The sequence below is a fragment of the Microcebus murinus genome, chromosome 14, assembly GCF_040939455.1.
Source record: "Microcebus murinus isolate Inina chromosome 14, M.murinus_Inina_mat1.0, whole genome shotgun sequence".
NCBI lineage: Eukaryota > Metazoa > Chordata > Mammalia > Primates > Cheirogaleidae > Microcebus > Microcebus murinus.
This window is the reverse complement of record NC_134117.1, coordinates 1,000,009-1,019,212: the sequence shown is the minus strand read 5'-3', so window position 1 is coordinate 1,019,212 and position 19,204 is coordinate 1,000,009. Positions and strand designations below refer to the sequence as shown.

The 19,204-nt window shown below is 66.3% G+C and overlaps 2 protein-coding genes across 3 annotated transcripts in view; one reads left to right on the top strand and one right to left on the bottom strand.

The window, feature by feature from the left end:
- The first annotated feature begins 2,212 nt into the window (after positions 1–2,212).
- On the top strand, positions 2,213–18,991 carry DPYSL4 (dihydropyrimidinase like 4). 2 transcript variants are annotated; one of them, XM_012781442.2, is made up of 14 exons: positions 2,213–2,441; positions 5,850–5,938; positions 6,881–7,065; positions 8,638–8,802; positions 10,554–10,615; positions 10,705–10,785; positions 11,086–11,154; positions 11,493–11,613; positions 12,704–12,860; positions 13,231–13,372; positions 14,947–15,117; positions 15,656–15,835; positions 16,925–17,090; positions 17,627–18,986. In XM_012781442.2, the coding sequence occupies exons 1-14, from the start codon at positions 2,403–2,405 to the stop codon at positions 17,716–17,718; spliced, it is 1,719 nt and encodes a 572-aa protein (XP_012636896.2). In that variant the 5' UTR covers positions 2,213–2,402; the 3' UTR covers positions 17,719–18,986. The 2 variants fall into 2 exon arrangements, with proteins under 2 accessions (XP_012636896.2, XP_075865804.1); XM_076009689.1 differs by lacking the exon at positions 2,213–2,441 and adding an exon at positions 2,642–3,036 and having other exon boundaries at positions 17,627–18,991.
- STK32C (serine/threonine kinase 32C) overlaps positions 18,950–19,204 on the bottom strand; it is a 61,096-nt gene continuing 60,841 nt past the window's right edge. The window contains exon 12 of the mRNA XM_012781445.3: positions 18,950–19,189. Within this exon, the coding sequence (XP_012636899.2) occupies positions 19,045–19,189 (145 nt within the window). The 3' untranslated portion in view covers positions 18,950–19,044. The remainder of the gene's footprint in view (positions 19,190–19,204) is intronic.

The window sequence follows — 19,204 nt, the reverse complement described above, 5'->3', positions numbered from 1 at the left end:
TGTTCTCTGAAGCAATTCCTTAATAACCACATTCTTCTAAACTCGTGATACCCTGTTCAGTGCTAAACAGTATTCAAAGGCCTAAAAGAGGTTTGTATGGTGTTCAACTACCAATTTTTACAAGTATTTTTGTATTGTGATTCCTATCGTATATACCAGAGAATTTTTACTCATTTGTAAATTATTGTACAGTTTTAATAAAAATCGTTTTAAATCTGAGAAGATCCAAGTCCCCTCAAAGGTATTAAAGTTTGAACTTTGGGCTGGATCGGCCACGACCGTGTTTCTGTGCACGTTCCGAGTAACTGCCACTGGCGAGGTAACCTGGGCCCCTGCAGAGGGGGAGGTACGGGTGTCCCCTGCATCTCCTCCAAATCACTGTACCTGCCTGGGTGACGCACCGTGGGTCGGGGTACCTGCAGCACCCGGCTGAGGCTAGCCGCGGGTGCTTTCCAGATGTGACCCGAGGAAGAGGTCAAACCAGTTGGAAAGGGGAACACTTTTCTGCACGTGTGAGCAAGAACAGCTGGTGATACCTGCTGTGACGCCCCCATAGGTGAGTGAAGGACCTATAATCATCAGTCTGGGGAAGCAGAGACTGGCAGGCGGGAGTTGCTTTTGTGGCACCAGGACTCTCCATGTCTGAATTTAGGCTTTGAAATGCAGCTGACCTAACAACCCAGAGGCCCAAATCCCTTCGTTTAAATTCAGTCCTGCAGGGCTCAACAGAGTGACAGTGTCGCCCCGTGACCCCTAGTTGAGTCTAGATTTCCTCTGCCCTGTCTCGCCCCAAACCTGAACTCGGCTGGGAGGGAGGTCGGGAGCCGCTCGCCTGCACGGATACCTCCGGCCTCCGTTTCAGTGTTTCGGAGTCAGGGCCACCTTGTCTGGTGTGGGGCCTGGGGCCTGGAAATGTGGCCGCAGTCTGACAGTGGTTTCTCTCCCCGCGCGCCCTTCCTGTGCGGAGAGCAGGAGGCCCCAGCCCCCAGGGCGGGCGCGCAGTCGCGCTGGGCTGGGCCCCAGCGTGCGCGGGACCAGGCCGGGTTCAGCACCGCCGCGTGGACAGCGGCAGTTGCGCGCAGCCGGGCGGGGGCAGAGGGCGGGGGGTGGCAGGGGGCGGGGAGAGGACCAGGCTGCCAGGTCCGACAGTCCACCTGCCGCGCAGTCCTCCTAGAGGAAGGAGGGACACTTGGCCGCCCGTCGCCCACCCCGTCATGACCGCGCGGCGGCCGCAGGAGCCTGCGAGGCCTCCGGCCCGTCCCAAGCTGGGCTGTGTCTTCCGGCGCGTGGAGGACGCCTGGGAGAACAAGACTCTGCAGCTGGGCGCGCTGGGCCGCGGGGGCCCTCGGGTTGCCGAGCTCCACCCCAGGGCGCGCGGCGACTCCGAGGGACCCAGAGTCTGCCCCGCGGCCCCGCCAAGCCCCCGAGGGCAGACCAGCGAGGCCCAGGCCTGCGGCCCACAGCAGGTAGTGGCCACAGGACAGAGGCCCGGCGGACGCGTCGGTGCCAGTGAGCAGCGCGCTCACGCGGGGAGGCCGCCGGGTCCTCCCCTCCCTGGCGGGCCTGGGACTTCTCTATCCTGCGACCACCCCAGGACCCTGGGTCTCTAGTCCGTCTTGGTCTCTGGGTAGCCGTCTCTGTGTGTCTGTTTCGCTGTGTGTCTCTCCAACGTGTCCTCTCCCTCCTCCCCTGTTTCCCGCATCAGCCGTGGAACAGCCTCGGGGGGCAGCTCACAGCCCCGCGTTTGGGCCCCCAGGGCCATCCGAGAGGGAGCCCGGCTTTGGCCAGATGGTGTTCCGGACGGGGCCGCTCCCGGAGCACCGCGGTCCAGGTCTCAGACTGGTGCTGAGCCCCAGGGCCTCGGGCCTCGCGTCGCCAGGGGCCTGGCGTTGCGCCCACGGCAGGGCAGAGGGGCGGGCGAGCCCTGGCGGGACGTTGCCCGACTTCTCCCCCTCGCCTTCTCGGGCGCAAACTTCGTCCATGCCTCGGCCGGGGCGGTCGCGCCCCTCTCGGTCCCCAGCCCAGCAGCGTCCGCGGTGCGCGCGGGTGCAGGGGTCAGGGGTCAGGGCCTGAGGCCGCGCTGGGGTGCTGGGCGGTGGCGCCGCGGGGAGCCGGCGGCCCGGGGCGGGGCTGGAATGCAAAGGAGCCGCGCAGGGCCGGGGCGGGGCCTGGCCAGGCGGGGCCGGGGCCCGGGGGGCGGGGCCGGAGCGGGTAAGGCCCAAGCGGAGCCGGGCGGCCCCGCGCGCTCGCACTCGGACGCCCGGCGCCCCCACGCACGCGGCCGGCCCTGCGCGTTCCCCGCCCGCCCGCGCTCGCGCCGCCCCTACCGGGACCCCAGGCCGCCCCGCCGGAGCCAGGCCGCGCGTGCAGACCCAGGCGGCGGCGCCGGCCCCAGGAGCAGGATGTCTTTCCAGGGCAAGAAGAGCATCCCTCGGATCACGGTGAGCCGGCTCCCCCAGCCCCGGACACACTTCGTCCGGCACCCCTGCCCCCTCCGGCGTGGAGTCCGGACGCGGCGCGGAGCCTCCTGGCCCTGCGCGGGCCCCTCTCCGGCGCGTGCCCGGCTCCCTGGCTGCTACCGGGCCGAGAGTGCCGCGAGCGCGGCGCAGGGCGCGCAGGCCCCGGGGCGCCGGCTTTCCGGGAGCCCCTCTGCGCCCGGAGCCCCGCAAGCGGCCTGCTCCCCCAGAGCGGATGTTCCTTTTCCTGTGGAGGGAGGCCGGCCGGCGAGGCGGGCGCTCTGGCCTCCGAGGGCTGCGCGGGGCGGCGGGCGGGGGCGGCCCTTTGTTGGCCGGGCCTGGCCTGGCGGCCGGTGGGCCCCCTGCCCCTTGGTCGCGCCGGCGCCGCGTCGGGAGCTCTTTGTCCGAGACAAAGCGATTCAGCCCGGCCGCTCTGCCCCTCCGCTCAGCCGGGTCGGACTCGGGGGAGGCGAGCACTCTCACTGACTGGGCGCCCCGCAGCCCCAGCCCTGGAGGAGGGACGCCCCCGACACCTGCTCGCGAGTGCGGGACGGCAGGAGGGGCGGGAGGCCCCGCTCCGGTAGGAAACAAAGCCTCCCACGCAGTGGCCGGGACATGGGGAGGGAGGGGGGTCGCCTGGGGTCGTGGACCTTGGTCGGGGGCGTCCGTGGGGCCTGGGAAGGGCCTCAGCAGGAGGGCCGGGGTCTGGTTGGGCACTTCAGCCCCAGCCCGGGTGGCTGCCTGTCACTCCTTCCGGAGGTTCTCGCGGGGGAAGGAGCCCCTTCCCTCCCCCTGGCCAAGGGGCTGTGGCCTCCGGACTGGCCGCTGCCCACAGGGTGGGCGCTCACGCAGGAGGTCCTGCCGGGCAGCCCGCACCTGGGGGTGGTGGTGAGGGCGGCAGGAGGACCCAGCACACGCAGGCCAGGTGCCCCTGTCGGTGGGTTTGGGTTACGGGACTTTTACCTTCCCACTGGCGAGATGAGTGCAGGGAGCCTTGCACGACCTCCAGCTGCTTGTCCCTCCCCTCCCGCTCCAAACCCGGGAGGTTCCCAGAGCCCAGGGCTGGTGCGAGGCTTGGGCTGCACAGTGGTGAACCACGTCTCCACCTGCCCCAGCCCTCCTCCTCCCCGCTGGGTTTTCCTTGCACTTCCTTGGGGGCAGGTTGGTGTGTGGGTGGGTGGGGAGGTGAGGGGGGGCCCTGCCAAGGGAAGTGGGAGATCGTGAGGGGCCAGGGCTCAGCGGGACTGGGCATAGCGTCTGCAGGATGCAGTGGGGACGGCCCAGCGGCCGGGAATGGCCACGCTCAGACCAGGGTCAGCCAGCTTCCCCTGTGACGGGCCAGAGGGCAGGTGGCTCAGCTCTGAGGTCCCAGTGTCTCTCCTGCCACCGCCCAGCCCCGCCAGGAGGGCCGTCCCGGCAGCAGCAAGTCAGTGGGCGGCATGAGTGTGCTTTGACCACGCTTCATCTGTGGACCCGGCAGTGTGGATTTCATGTCACGTTTACCGCTTGTGAGAGACTCTGCTTTAGATTTTTTTCCCACCTATATAAAATGTAAAGACCGTTTTTAGCTCCGGGCTGTGTGAGGACAGGTGGAGGGGCTGGCTGTGGCTGTGGCCGTGGCCGTTTGTGAGCCGGGGGCTAGAGGCCCAGCCCGATCTGTGCGGCCCGCAGCAGCCCCGACAGCAATGGCTGCTCTGAGTGGGCGCACGTCCCGGCGAGACTGCCAGTAGTTTCTAGGGGGGCGACACCCAAGCCAGGGGGTGGGCGGCAGTCCCGCGCTGACACGCACGCAGCCTTCGCCCCTCCTGTGCTGCCCCTCCTGTCCTCCCCCGAGCTCAGACCGCCACCCTGACGCCACGCGCAGTCCCACTCGTGACGCCCCACCTTCCGCCAGCTCCTCTCCCTCCCTGCCATCTGGTAGGATTGCTAGAAACGATTTATGGCTCCCGATTGTCAGACTCGGTCCCTGTCTGAGGCCGCAGCTCTGCGCTGCTGGTGCCAATCCGCAAAGCCTGGCCGCGGCCACTGCTCCCCCGTGGGGTGCCCCTGTGGCCACTGCTCCCCCGTGGGGTGCCCCTGCGGCTCTGGGACCCGAGGCCACGCTGACTTCTCCCCTGCCCCTCACCTGCCGCCTCTCGTGAGCAAGTGCCGGCGGCCTCTCTGGAATCACCTCTCCTCACCCCTCCCGGACCGTGGCCGGGGCCCATCTCACCTGACAGCCTCAGAAACCACCCACGCAATGACCAGGTTTCCCTTGTTAAACTCCACGCTCTCCTCTCCACATGGCAGCCAAGGTGATCTCCTTAAAACATCCATTGGGCCACGATGAACACCTGCGTAAGGCCCCCAGTGGCAGTGGGCTCCGTAACTCCCCTGCCCAGCTCTGGGCCCGGCCCTGCCCGCCCCCGCACCCCCATCCCCTGCCCCCCCAAGGGGTCCAGCCCTGGAGATCTCTTCTCAGGACTGATGAGAGCAACTCAAGCCCTTCCCTGCCGCAGGGCCTTTGCACAGGCGGCTCCTGGGCCCCGGCTGCATTGCCCCAGTGTCAGCCCTGCAGAGAGGCCCTGCCCTGCCCTGACCCAGCCTCACCCCATGCGTGTCCTGTCCTGGCATCCCCCGTGCTCTCTGTGTCTGTCTGTGATGATCTGTGCACGCGTGTCCCTGCCATCACCAGTCTCCCACGCTGGGATGCTGCCTCCGTGGTGCGGGCCGTGCGTGTGCCCGGCTCCCGGCCCCAGCACAGGCCCGTAGTGCTCTGGCAGAGCCTCAGTGCGGATAGAAGAAGGGGCGGAGGAGGCCAGCATGGGAGGGCGTAGACCAGGCGTCCTCAAACTACGGCCCGAGGGCCACATGCGGGTGTTTTCACCCGTTTGTTTTTTTACTTCAAAATAAGATGTGCAGTGAGCATAGGAATCTGTTCAGTCTTTTTTAAACTATAGTCCGGCCCTCCAGCGGTCTGAGGGACAGTGAACCGGCCCCCTGTTTAAAAAGTTTGAGGACCCCTGGCGTAGACTTTGCTCACCTCCTCCCTCGGGCGGGGGCTTTGACCCAGCGGTGAATTTGAAGCTGTGAACACTACCCATTGCATCGCTGTGCCGTCACCAACGCCGGCTCGCCCCGGAGCCCCCACTTCATCCCTGCGCCGTTAGCGAGGCCGAACTGCCCGGGCCACAGCTGCGGGGCTGCTCGGGGCCGTGCGGGGTGGCAGCCGCCTTCGGGCACCCCCCGTCCCGTTCCTGGGGCTGGTAAACGGTTGCAGGCTGCCGTGGTCCTTTCTGCGCCTAGACGGGTGTCGGAATGTTTCGGTGGAGATTCTGGAGGAGGGAGTGGCACTGAGGATGTTGTTGAGTAACTGAGTCTGGACAGAAATGATCCGAGTTTTGTTCCCAACAGAGCGACCGCCTTCTCATCAAAGGCGGGAAGATCGTGAATGACGACCAGTCCTTCTACGCCGATCTGTACGTGGAGGACGGGCTGATAAAGTAAGTTCTGCGCGAGTCTGTTTGCAGATCAAGGGTGCACACGGGTTACCTGGCACCCGGGCAGTGTACTGTGGGTGAAATCCACGTACCGTGTTTCCCCGAAAACAAGACAGAGTCTTACATTTATTTTTCCTCAGGAAGACACCCTAGGGCTTATTTTCAGGGCATGTGTTATTTTCCCCTCAAAGCCTCAGCTCGCAGCACGCACAGGGCGGCCGGGACCCGACAGGGGAGCCGACCTTGTCGGTGGGGCTGCCCTCACTTTCTGGTCACCTCTGGGACAGTCGCTGTCATGATGGGGCAGATGAGAAGGGCTGCTCGTCTTCTTTCCCGCTCCTCGACGACATGCACGGGTTGTGCAGACGCCCTGCATAGCCACGCCCGTCACTAGGGCTTATTTTCGGGCTGGGGCTTCAATGGCGCAAATGCTTAGAAATCCTGCTAGGGCTTATTTTATGGGTAGGTCTCATTTTCGGGGAAACACGGTAAATAGTCTGTTCTTTTCCAAACCCTGTCCCCTGGGGACAGGAATGTGAGTGCCTCTCGTGGTGAGTCCAACCAGCTGGTCAGAGGTCAGACGCGGGCGTCCGCGTTTCCTGGCTGGCGGTGGGTGTTGGGCAGATGCTGACTGACCCACCCGTCGGCGTCTCCGTCTGTCCGGCTGCTCCCCCGCCAGTCAGTAAAGTGGCGAGTGGGAGCCACCTCGGGAAACCGGAAGGGGCGTGAGGTCTGCGCGGGGCTGGACCTTCCGCGGTGGCCGTCTGAACCGCGGCGTGGGGTGCCTTGCCCGGCGAGGGTCCCAGTGAGCGGTCAGCCGTGCTGCGCTCGTCCCCCGGGTCCGGAGCCCCAGCACGCACTGCTCACTCCGTCACGCTGCCTGAGCGTTTCAGGAGCGGCTGCCGCCCCTCTGTAACCACTGACGTCTCTCCCTGCCGCTTCCAGGCAAATCGGGGAAAACCTCATCGTCCCTGGGGGCATCAGGACCATCGACGCCCACGGCCTGATGGTGCTGCCGGGTGGGGTGGACGTCCACACCCGGCTGCAGATGCCCGTCCTGGGCATGACCCCGGCCGATGACTTCTGCCAGGGCACTAAGGCCGCGCTGGCCGGAGGGACCACCATGATCTGTGAGTGTCCGGGCCCGCGGGAGGGGCGGCGTCCAGCCGGCGGCCCCGTGCTCTGGCCGGGCGTGTGTTAAAGGTTTCCCGCAGGGGGAGAGCGCTCCTCCGCTGCGCCCCAGTCTGAGAAGCCCCGTGTCCCTTTGCTGTCCTCGGGCCGGGTCATCTTGCCTCGGCCAGCTCTGCAGTGCTCCCGGGATTTCCAGGGAGCAAAAGGACGTGTGTCTAGTTATTATTTCCCGTAGCTGGGCAGGGACCGGGGTCTGGAAGACCCAGCGCTCTGGACGAGGGCAGGCAGGGGCCGAGCCGCCTGAAACACCAGACTCCCGTCCAGCCCTGAGCCTCGCGCCTCTGAAACGTGATTCCCAGAAGGTTCCTGCAAGTGGCCGGAGGCATTAAAGGTGGAGGCTGTGTTTTTAGAAAAAGGGCACAAGTGATGCTCACTGTCGTCCCATCACAGCGGCCAGGTAGCATTTCTGTGGTGACGCTGTGCACCGTGCCACCTGCTAGCGTGCGTGCGCCCTTAGACCCTCTGGGCCTGGCAGGGGTGGGCGTGAGTCCACCTGCCCGCCCTGGACTTGTGCGTGGCAGGCTCACGCCGGGACGAGACCCCAGAGCCCAGCCCTCGCGTGCCGCGTGGTCTCGCCTGTGTCGGCTCTCGGTGCCAAGCTCGGGCACCTCGGCCGGGCTCGAGAACAGGTCTCCAGCCTGGTTGAACCTGGGTCCACGGCTTTCTAGCTGTGACGGCAGGTACCTCGGCCTGCTTTTGTAGGTGGGACTTTGCTGATCTTTATAAAGCAGTGGGGGAAGGCTGTCCGTACAGGCGTGGGAGGATGGGGAGAGCCAGTGCACACGGATGGCTTGTGTGCCCGGCACACGGTAAACGCCGTGGGCACCGCCCTGGTGCGGGGAGGACCTGGTCACTTCGCCAGTGACATTTAGCCGTTGCCAGGATCGCAGCCGGCTTTTGGCTCCCTCAACACCAAGGGAAGACACACCCTCGGTGGCCCAGTTTGTATACTGTTTTTTTTTTTTTTTTTGAGACAGAGTCTCACTCTGTTGCCCAGGCTAGAGTGCCGTGGTGTCAGCCCAGCTCACAGCAACCTCCAACTCCTGGGCTCAAGCGATCCTCCTCCCTCAGCCTCCCGAGTAGCTGGGACTACAGGCATGCGCCACCATGCCTGGCTAATTTTTCTATACGTTTTAGTCGGCCAATTAATTTCTATTTTTAGTAGAGACGCGGTCTCGCTCTTGCTCAGGCTGGTTTCGAACTCCTGACCTTGAGGGATCCTCCCGCCTCGGCCTCCCAGAGTGCTAGGATCACAGGCGGGGGGTGGGCGGCACTGCCGAGGCCTCGTGCAGCCGGCGGGCACTCGGGAAGCTGCCTGGCACCTGCTGTGCGGGGAAGTGCCCAGCAGGGGGTCCAGCACCTCGGACAGCTCCACCTCGCCCCTACCCGTGTCTTCCTCACACGCTCCCTGGGAACCCTCGGGGCTCTTGGGAGCGTGAGCCCAGATCTCCTCGGAGGCGGCGGGGCCCCGGGGCCGGTGGGGGAGCCCGCTGACCACGCTGCCCCCGCAGTGGACCACGTGTTCCCCGACGCGGGCGGGAGCCTACTGGCGGCCTATGAGCAGTGGCGGGAGCGGGCGGATGGCGCGGCCTGCTGCGACTACTCCCTGCACGTGGACGTCCCCCGCTGGCACGAGAGCATCAAGGAGGAGCTGGAGGCCCTGGTCAGGGACAAGGGTGAGCGGCGGCCCCGGGCAGGGGCGGCTGGAGGGACCCGCCCCCCGACCCCGCGCCCCGACCCCGTGTCCCGCTGCGCTCTGACCCCGACGGCAGGCGTCTGGGCGCCGAGTACAGGGTGGACGGGAGTCACTTGAGGGTCCTTGCCGCGCCAGCGGGTCGAGACGGGGAGGCCTTGTCAAGGGACACGTCCGGCACTGTCCCTGCCACGGAGGGATGCGGCAGGCGGGGGGTCCCCACTGTTCTCGGCAAATAGACCACCCGGGGGAAGGAAAAGAGCTGCCCGTCTTCCCTGTGTTTCAAGGTCCTTTTTTTGTTTTTTTTGAGACAGAGTCTCACTTGTTGCCCAGGCTAGAGTGAGTGCCGTGGCGTCAGCCTAGCTCACAGCAACCTCAAACTCCTGGGCTCAAGCGATCCTCCTGCCTCAGCCTCCCGGGTAGCTGGGACTACAGGCATGCGCCACCATGCCCGGCTAATTTTTTCTATATATATTAGTTGGCCAATTATTTTCTTTCTATTTATAGTAGAGACGGTCTCGCTCTTGCTCAGGCTGGTTTCAAACTCCTGACCTTGAGCAATCCTCCCGTCTCGGCCTCCCAGAGAGCTAGGATCAAGGTCCTTTTAGAGGGAGAATGTTCCGGCACTCCTGTGTCTCTGTCGTTGCCTTTGCTGAAACAAACCAGCCTATAAACAGGCTTAACTTTTTCTTGTGACAAGTCTCGAAGCTAAAACCGCACTTGAGGGGCACCGTCACTGGTGGAACCGATTTCTCTGATGGAGTATGACCCGCGACTCGCAGCCGGGTGGGACGGGGTCACCGTCGCTTTGGGTCCCCTCCCAGAGTGACAGTCCTCACTGGGGCGTCCTCAGGCACCCAGGACCCCCAGCCCTGCGCTGGGGCTGGTAGAGCCATCGCCGGCCCTGCCCTGCTGTGGCAGCAGCTCTGCCCCTGGCAGGGCGCAGGAGGCCCAGAGCAGAGGCCGGGGCCAGCCTCCCCTCGCCCTGCCAGGGCAGAGCCGGAGCTCCCGCTCCCCGCAGAGCTGGGCGTGGGTCGTCGGTCCTGTGCTGGCTGCTTGTGTCACAGGGACAGGACCCCATCCCTGCCACCACCAGATGCACAGTCACGTGTGGGTTGTCACCTGGGGGTGGCTTGTGTGGCACAGGGTGACTCAGTTTCCCCACAGTGTGCCTCAGCTTGTCACATTTGCATTTTTGACCCAGCAAGGAGGGAGGCTGGGGGCTGGGTGGGCTTTTGGGGGGTGGGAGGGGGAGCCGCCTCCAGGCCCAGGGTCTCCCTCTTGCAGGTCCCCGGGAGCGGGACAGCTTGGCCCTCCCGCTGACTGTCCCCAGCCTGGCCCTGGACGCTGCCTGCCCCCACAGTGTCACACGAGCATGTGCCACGAGCCGGCATGGCAGGCAGGGCCCCGCAGGCCGGCGGATGTGCCAGACGGGCAGAGTGAGGGTCACTGGCACAGCTGGGGTCAGGTTTCCTGTAGAGAGCAGGTGTCCCTTCCTGCCTGGGTTCTGTGGACAGGTGTGAGCGGCTCTCACCTGCACCTGCCACTGGGGGGACAGTCAGTTCCGCACCCAGGGGGCAAGGAGCAGCAGGCCGAGGTGGGGGCCAGGTGTGGCCGACGGTCCCTGCCCCCGCCTGCTGGGTGTGGCAGGGGCTGTGCTCGCGCCGGGCAGGCTCCCTGGGTTGTCTGGCTGGTGGTGGCCGAGCCGCCTGAGCCCTCCTGCCTCTTCCCCAGGTGTGAACTCCTTCCTGGTCTTCATGGCTTACAAGGACAGGTGCCAGTGCACCGACGGCCAGGTAAGGGCAGGTGCGGGCAAAGGTGGCAGGTGAGCGCCAGGTCGCCACAAGAGCGCCGCTCACACGGCCCCTTTTGCGTCTCTTCCCAGATGTACGAGATCTTCAGCATCATCCGGGACCTGGGGGCCGTGGCCCAGGTGCACGCGGAGAACGGGGACATCGTGGAGGAGGTGCTGTGGGGACCCAGTGGGGGTGGGGACGTGGGGGTGACCCCGACAACAGGCAGTGTGAGCACCTAATTCCACAAGACCTCGAGGAGAGACTACTAGGTGTATTACAATAAATAGTGCACCCAGGGTCAGAGGTCACACAGCCTGTGAGTTAGAGGGAGGCTTGGGGAGCTCTGAAAGCCACCATACACACTTGTCACCACACTTCTTGTCAAAAATACCCCAAAACCACAGTGTCTCTGGGGGCGGCACCAGGGTGTTGGGGGCCCGGCCGAGCCTGCTGTCTGTTGGTCTGTTCAGGAGCAGAAGCGGCTGCTGGAACTTGGCATCACCGGCCCCGAGGGCCACGTGCTCAGCCACCCCGAGGAGGTAAGCGTCCACGCCTGCCCAGAGCGCCACGGCGCCCAGAACAGACGGTGGCCCACGTTGCTGCCGCCGCCCCGGACTAGGTGGACCTTGGCCCTGACTCCAACCCCGGCAGGGCTTGGCCCACCCAGCGTCTGGGAGGCGAATCTGCAGCCCCCCCACCCCCCGGCTCTGCCCCGTGAGCACTGGGGCTCACGGGGGGAGTCAGAAGGCGGGAGTCAGGCCCTGGGGCTGCATGGTCAGCCCGTCCCCAGCAGCAGCCCCAGGCTGGGCGCTCCCCCCGGCAGGGTCCCTGAGGTGACCCCCAGGTGGTCTGAGCCCCCCACCCCCACCGCCCCCAGGTGGAGGCCGAGGCCGTGTACCGAGCCATCACCATCGCGAAGCAGGCCAACTGCCCGCTCTATGTCACCAAGGTCATGGGCAGGGGGGCAGCCGACACGATCGCCCAGGCCAAGCGCAGAGGTGAGCGCCGCCCCGGCTCGGGCTGGACCTGAGCCCCAGCCTCCCTCACTGGGCCTGCAGCAAAACGTGGGCCGTGCACCCCGCCCCAGGGCAGGGGCGGGATGACGGGAATGTGGGTGTCCGAGAGGGAACCTCAGCCCCACCTGGGCCCCCCCACGGTGTCTGCCATGTGTCGGGAACTGGGAGCATGTCCCAAGTGTTGGGGTGCTCCCTGCCCACGGCTGGCCGGAGGCAGAATCTGCGTCTCGAGCCTGGCTGAGGGGGCGGGGCCCGCAGCGGTGACCGGCAGGTGCTGGGCTGTGGGGTCCTCCAGACAGGCTGCTAGGCGCAGAGGGTCTGGGGAGCCCCTGGACGGGGCCGGGGTGGGGTGCAGGGCCCAGGGGGGTAAATGAGGCAACGTCTCCAAGAAGCCCTGGGCCCAGGGTCCAGTCTAGTTCCCACCTCTGCTGTCCCCAGCCAGTCTCAGGGAGGGGACTTGGTCTCTGGACTGCCCAAGGCTATGGGGCCCTGCATGGGGTGGGTGCACGCTGGGGTGAAACAGAAACCCTCCCAGTGACCTGGAAGAAGACGGGGAGGTCATGCCGGGCACAGGGAGTGGAGTCTGCAGGACAAAGCCAGGAGCCCCTCCTGCCACTGACAGCTGCTCTCCTGTGGGCTCCCCACCCTGCACGAGCCTTTCCCCCTGCCACTGGTGGGAGCAGCACAAGCCCTGAGCCAGAGCCCTACAGCGAGGCCGTGGCCAGGGGACCCAGGGCCGGTGGGCAGCCACACAGACAGGCTGTGGCTTCAGTGCCCGGCTGGCCTGCCCCCCACTGCGGCTGTGGGTTCAGAGAGCACCTGCTGTCAGCTGCTCCGGACCCCACTGTGGGACCTCCGGGCTGACATGTCTGCCCAGGACTGAGGCCTCTGCCGGCCCTGCAGTGTGGGGGCCCCAGACTAAGAACAGGCTGTCCCTGGCCAGGAAAGCCAGGGGCATGGGGTTGTCGGCAGCGGCAGTGCCCAGGCCCGCCCTGTGCTCAGGCCCCTGCAATCCCACCACCTTGGTGAGCAGGCCAGGGGTGGGGCACCCCTCACGGGCTCTGCACTGCAGGGGCGGTCGTGTTTGGGGAGCCCATCACCGCCAGCCTGGGTGCCGATGGCTCCCACTACTGGAGCAAGAACTGGGCCAAGGCCGCCGCCTTCGTCACGTCACCCCCCATCAGCCCCGACCCGGGCACGGCGGACCACCTCGCCTGCCTGCTGTCCAGGTACGCCGCACCTGCGTGGCACCAGGTCGGCCTGCGTGCTCCATGCCTGCCATGGCTGCGGCCCATGGGTGACCCATGGCACCAGGCCTCTTGCACAGAAAGCCTGGGCCCCTGCAGAGTAGCCCAGGCAGCGGGGGTGCAGGGTCGGAGCCTGTGGCCCCAGCTGGGGCTTTCCTCATGGGAACCAACCCCACCCCATACTCCTCAGGGCCCCTCCCGGCTCTGTCCACGCCCACCCTGCCCCTGCCCAGGCACCATCTCTGCCTGGTGTGGGTCTCTCAGACACCTCCAGTCCCCGGGCTGTGCTGGCCAGGGTGGGGATCAGCAGGCTACGACCTCTGGGCTCCTCCAAACCCTGGCTTTCCTCCAGCGGGGACCTCCAGGTGACGGGCAGTGCCCACTGCACCTTCACCACTGCCCAGAAGGCCGTTGGCAAAGACAACTTCACCCTGATCCCCGAGGGCACCAACGGCGTGGAGGAGCGCATGTCCGTGGTCTGGGAGAAGTGTGTGGTGAGTACGGGCCTGGCCGGGCACCTGGTCCCCTGGGAGGGGCCGTAGCGGAGCTCTGGCATTCCGCCAGAAAGAGCTGCGTAGCCAGCAAGTGGCCGTGAGACAGGCTGGGGCCCCACCCAGAGGCAGCCTGGCACCCAGAGCTCCCGACACCAGGTCCTGGCCCGCAGGGCAGCTGTTATTGTCCCTGCGGACAACCCCAGCGTCACTCTGAGATAGATGCATTTGCACACGTGGGCGGGTCCCTGCCCCACAGAGCGACTCTGCGATGCCAGTGCTCTCCTGACAGCCCGGAGTCCTCAGCCCCATCCCCCACTGCCTGCACTCGGCCCCCCCCCCCGTGTCCTATACCCACCCCCAGGCCCTGAGCATCCCCCAGCCTGTCCCTGCCCCCCCAAGGGTCCTGGCCTCCCCAGGAAGACTGTCACAGTCCCTCAGGGGACACAGAGGTCGTTATTGAGGCCTCAGCGTTTGCCCACAAGGTGAGCACAGAAACAAGCTTCCTCCACGGGAAGGGTCCCCGGCAGGCGTGGCTGAGACGGACTCTGACTCCCATGGGCAGTGGACCCTCCCCCGGCCGGGCGTCTGTGCCATGAGGCATTGACGTGGCAAGGACCCTGATCGTAACCTTCCGTTCTACTGTCTGGGTGGCACCCCAGTGACCACAGGAAAGCCCAGTGCTCTAGTGACTGTCCACATGAAATCCAGTGGCCTGGTGGCTGTCCATGTGAAAGCCCAGTGGCCTGGTGACTGTCCATGTGAAAGCCCAGTGGCCTGGTGACTGTCCACGTGAAAGCCTAGTGGCCTGGTGACTGTCCACAGGAAAGCCCAGTGGCCTGGTGGCTGTCCATGTGAAAGCCCAGTGGCCTGGTGGCTGTCCACGTGAAAGCCCAGTGGCCTAGTGACTGTCCACAGGAAAGCCCAGTGGCCTGGTGGCTGTCCATGTGAAAGCCCAGTGGCCTGGTGGCTGTCCATGTGAAAGCCCAGTGGCCTGGTGGCTGTCCATGTGAAAGCCCAGTGGCCTAGTGACTGTCCACGTGAAAGCCCAGTGGCCTGGTGGTTGTCCACGTGAAAGCCCAGTGGCCTGGTGACTGTCCACGTGAAAGTCCAGTGGCCTGGTGGCTGTCCACGTGAAAGCCCAGTGGCCTGGTGGCTGTCCACGTGAAAGCCCAGTGGCCTGGTGGCTGTCCATGTGAAAGCCCAGTGGTCTGGTGACTGTCCATGTGAAAGCCTAGTGGCCTGGTGACTGTCCACAGGAAAGCCCAGTGGCCTGGTGGCTGTCCACGTGAAAGCCCAGTGGCCCGGTGGCTGTACACGTGAAAGCCCAGTGGCCTGGTGGCTGTCCATGTGAAAGCCCAGTGGCCTGGTGACTGTCCACAGGAAAGCCCAGTGGCCTGGTGGCTGTCCACGTGAAAGCCTAGTGGTCTGGTGACTGTCCACATGAAAGCCTAGTGGCCACCCACAGGAAAGCCAGTGGCCCGGGACAGTCCCCATGAAAGCCCAGTGGCCCGGGACCGTCCCCATGGAAGCCCCAGACCAGCCCCCACCCTCAGCTCTGCCTCCTCCCCCCTCAGGCCTCAGGGAAGATGGACGAGAACGAGTTCGTCGCGGTGACCAGCACAAACGCTGCCAAGATCTTCAACATTTACCCCAGGAAGGGGCGCGTGGCCGTGGGCTCTGACGCTGACCTGGTCATATGGAACCCCAAGGCCACGAAAATCATCTCTGCCAAGAGCCACAATGTGGTGAGAGGCCCAGCTGTCTGGGTCGGGGCCGGGGAGCCCCAGGGCAGCTTCCCGGGGAGTCCAGGGAGGGAGACCACGGCCGGCTGCCCCACCCCCACGCAGCGCACACAGGGCTGCAGCAGCGGCCCGCCGACCTCGCCGTGCCCACCGGCCGGCACCACGGCGGCACTGCTCACAGGGCTGCCCCTCACGAGGGGCGTGTGGCTGGGGCGTCTGTGGTCCAGTTGCGCAGGGAGGAGACTGAGGCAGCACAGTGCCACGAGCCTGCCCAGCCGGGGGAGGAGTGGCCCTTCCTGTCTGCCCACTCCCGTCCCTCTGCCCTCCTGAACACAGGACTCGGGGTGGGCTCGAGGGTCTCGGGGTCGGTTCCTCCTGAATTTGGCCCCCCACCCAGCCGACCGCGTGGTGTTGGGGGTCCCGGCGCAGGCCCGCCAGGCCTCTGGGTGCCGGGCGGCCGTCGAACATGCGGGCGGCAGAAGGGGGTGGGGCTGAAGGGCCACGCGTGGTGGTCACGATGGACGCCGGGCCTCCCCCCCAGAACGTGGAGTACAACATCTTCGAGGGGGTGGAGTGCCGCGGAGCGCCCGTGCTGGTCGTGAGCCAGGGCAGGGTGGTGCTGGAGGACGGGGCCCTGTTCGTCACCCCGGGCGCCGGCCGCTTCGTTCCCCGGAAGACCTTCCCGGACTTCGTCTACAAGAGGATAAAGGCACGCAACCGGGTAAGCGCGGCCTCGCCGGGCGGTGGGGCGTTCGTGGACGGGGTGCCGGGAGCTTCTCTGTGTTCCTGCGGCTTTGCCTCCCGGCCCAGCCCAGCCCCGGGTGGCCAGGAAGGCGGGTGGGGCCTGCTGGGCGCAGGTGGGCCTGGGCCTGCCCGGGGCAGGTGGGGGCACGGTGGCTCCCAGCCACACACTAGGGGTGGGGGGTCTGCGTGCAGACCCTCCGAATCCTCGAGCTTAACGCCCCACGCTCACCCTCCCTCCCCCCTTGCCCGCTGCCACCCCGAGGGCAGGATCTGATCAGAGACCCGCAGGACCAGGCCTCAGACCCCACAGTCGTGACTCCAACCCTGAACCCTGAGCGAGATGCCACTGGAAGGCTGGGTGTGGTGGCTCACGCCTGTAATCCCAGCACTCTGGGAGGCTGAGGCGGGAGGATCTCTTGAGCTCAGGAGTTCGAGACCAGCCTGAGCAAGAGCGAGGCCCTGTCTCTACTAAAAATACAAAAAATCAGCCGGGCATGGTGGCGCATGCCTGTAGTCCGAGCTACTTGGGAGGCTGAGGCAGGAGGATAGCTTGATCCCAGGAGTTGGAGGTTGCTGTGAGCTAGGCTGACGCCACGGCACTCTAGCCCGGGCAACAGAGTGAGACCCTGTCTCAAAAAAAAACAAAAACAAAACCCACTGGAAAGGCAGCACGTGCAAGGGCTGGCAGTGCAGGGACCGTCCGTCCCGGGGGGCTCTGGGAAGTGCCTCTGGCCTTGGGGCCAGTTCAGGAGGGGCGGGACTTAGGGATAGGCGGTGGCCACTCTGTGGGGCCGGTTTCCTCTTCCAGAAAGAGACCGTGTGCAGGCCCCTCTCAGCACTGCTCCTGCATCAGGCACGCGTGTGCCAGCAGGTGTGCATGGGGTATAGGGACCGAGATGTGCGCACCTGTGTGTGGGCAGGAGGGCCAGGCACGTGTGCGCGTGGGGGGACACGCCCCACTGGGGGAACCCAGATTCCTGAGCCCGGCCCAAGGGGGCGCAGCGGACCAGGCCGGGTCCATGGCTGCCTGTGGCACCGCCCCTCACGCCCCCCCCCCCGCCCGCAGCTGGCAGAGATCCATGGCGTGCCCCGCGGGCTCTACGACGGGCCGGTGCATGAGGTTATGGTGCCGGCCAAGTCGGGGGGCGGCACCCCAGCTCGAGCGTCCTGCACGGGCAAGATCGCAATCCCAGCCGTGCGCAACCTGCACCAGTCGGGGTTCAGCCTGTCTGGTGAGTGGGCCTGGGGCTGGGCCGGCCGGTGGGTGGACGGCGGGGCCTGGTGAGCCCGGCTGGGGAAGGGGCCTGATGGGCTGAGCCCCCTTCTGGACTCGGGCACATAGTGGGGGCTGCCACGTTGAGCCCAGGGGAGGGGAGGGGCCTCCGCAGGGGTCCGAGTGTCACGGGGAGGCAGCTCCCCCCAGCCCAGGGTGGAGGGGGAGGGGGAGGAGAGCCACATCTGGGTGCAGACCCCGGGACCGGGCCCCTGGCACGTCCTCCAAGCTCAGGGCTCAGGGAGGTGTTGGTGGCCCCACTGGCCTCCTGGGGACCAGGGGGCAGCCCTGGGGGCGCTGCAGCGGCCTGGCCTGGCCTTCTCCTCTGGGTACGGCGAGGCTGACGCCTGCAGGGTGAGCCTCGAGCCCTGGTCCCTGCAGGTCTTGAGGACCTGGCAGGTGCTTCCTGTGCCCAGCCCAGGGGTGGAGTGACCACGCGGGTGTGGGCGGGCGGGGGCTCTCCCATCGAGCCCACTTCCCCCGCCCCCTCTGCAGGGTCCCAGGCGGACGACCACATCGCCCGGCGCACGGCGCAGAAGATCATGGCGCCCCCCGGCGGGCACTCCAACATCACCTCCCTCTCCTAGACGCCCGACCTCGGCAGGTGCCATGCTGCGCGGGCAGACGCAGGGCTGGCTGCTGCCGCCCTCTGCCGGCGTTCCCTGTAGAAGCTGTTCTAGAAGGTGCTCGGCCTTGCCCTCCCCTCCCCCACGAGCTCTCCTTCCGGGGTCCCAGGTCCTCATGTGAGGAGCCCCCCCTGAAGAGGGTGGAGTTTGGGGGATTTCACTGCCAGGGCGAGGCGGCTGGACGCGGCAGGGATGGCTGCGGCGGCCGGGCCGGGTGCTAGCAGAGGGCCCGCCGCCCGCAGGGACCCCGGGTGTGTCAGGGAGCACGGGGACAACCGGGGGTCCCCCACTTCCAGGCCCTGATGGCAGAAGCCCCACTTCCGCCAGCTCCCCGGAGGCGGGCGCGAGTGGATGGCAGGGGGCACGGGGGTGCCAAGACACCAGGGACCCTCGGGTGGGGACACGTGGGCACGTTCCCTGGGACCAACCCTGAGCTCTCGTAGTAGCCCCTCTGCAGGGAAACGTCACGGCCCTTTAGCTGAGATGCTCCTTTTATTACAAAACGTGTATTTCGATAGGTTTATAGAGTAGTTTTGTACGGCGAGGACGCCGCAGCCAGACCTTGTGCATGCCACCCGGTGCGGGCGGTCGCCCCGGTCCGGTGCGAATCGTGTCAATTAAAGCCATCGGGTTAGAAGCTGCCTGTGCGTGGAGACCCCCTGCGCCATCTCCCGTGGGGGGGGCGTCCCCGAGTCCCGCTGGGCAGGGCTGGGGCGGAGGGGGAACAGAAGCCGTCTGCGGCTTTGCCCTGAGCAGCACCCCCAGCCTGAGTCACGGCCGGACTCCGTGTCCCCTGGCAGGCACAGAACACGCAACGCGGAGTAGCTCTTATACTGTGATTCAGAGGTGAAAACTATACAGAAACAGCAGAAATGGCCACAACAGTTCGTATCTCTAGAAAACACTCTTCACATTCCCGCCCAGGACCCTCCCGCCAAGAACCGAGCAGAGTCTGGGTGCACCCACCGCTGGGACAGGAGGCCGCGGCCGGGCCGTGGGGACCAGGGCTATGTACAGCCTGCGAGACACCAGAGGGCTGGGGCCCCGGTGACCTGACAGCCAGCAGTGACAGGGCCCCCAGGAGAGGCCAGGGTGGGCAGCTGTGCCCATCCTCCACTATCACGGGTCCCCCGGGGGCCAAATGGCACCACCACAAGCCAAGGTCTGAAATGTGGCCGGGCACCGTGGGCACCACCAGCCTGGGACCACAGCCTCCGCCCGCTGCCCCTGGCGGCCCCGGGCCCCAAAGCCACCTGAGCAGTAACTGTCCACGCACCAGCCCGGAGCCTAGCTGCTTCCGGCCGAGGGGCAGATGGAGCCACACATGGGCAGGGCGGAGCGCTCCGCCTCGCTGTCCTCCGTGGGCTCCGAAGCGTCCCTGCTCTCTGGTCCGGGGGGAGGCTCGGTGGTGAGGTCCTGGCTCCTCTTCAGCCTGGGGGCAGAGACA

Excerpts from the sequence above, each read along its gene's own strand:
- DPYSL4 (XM_076009689.1), top strand. The coding sequence starts at position 2,692 with ATGTTCCTTTTCCTGTGGAGGGAGGCCGGCCGGCGAGGCGGGCGCTCT. Across the intron at positions 7,066-8,637 it reads CGGAGGGACCACCATGATCT|TGGACCACGTGTTCCCCGAC; the intron begins GTGAGTGTCCGG and ends CTGCCCCCGCAG. Across the intron at positions 11,155-11,492 it reads TGCTCAGCCACCCCGAGGAG|GTGGAGGCCGAGGCCGTGTA; the intron begins GTAAGCGTCCAC and ends CACCGCCCCCAG.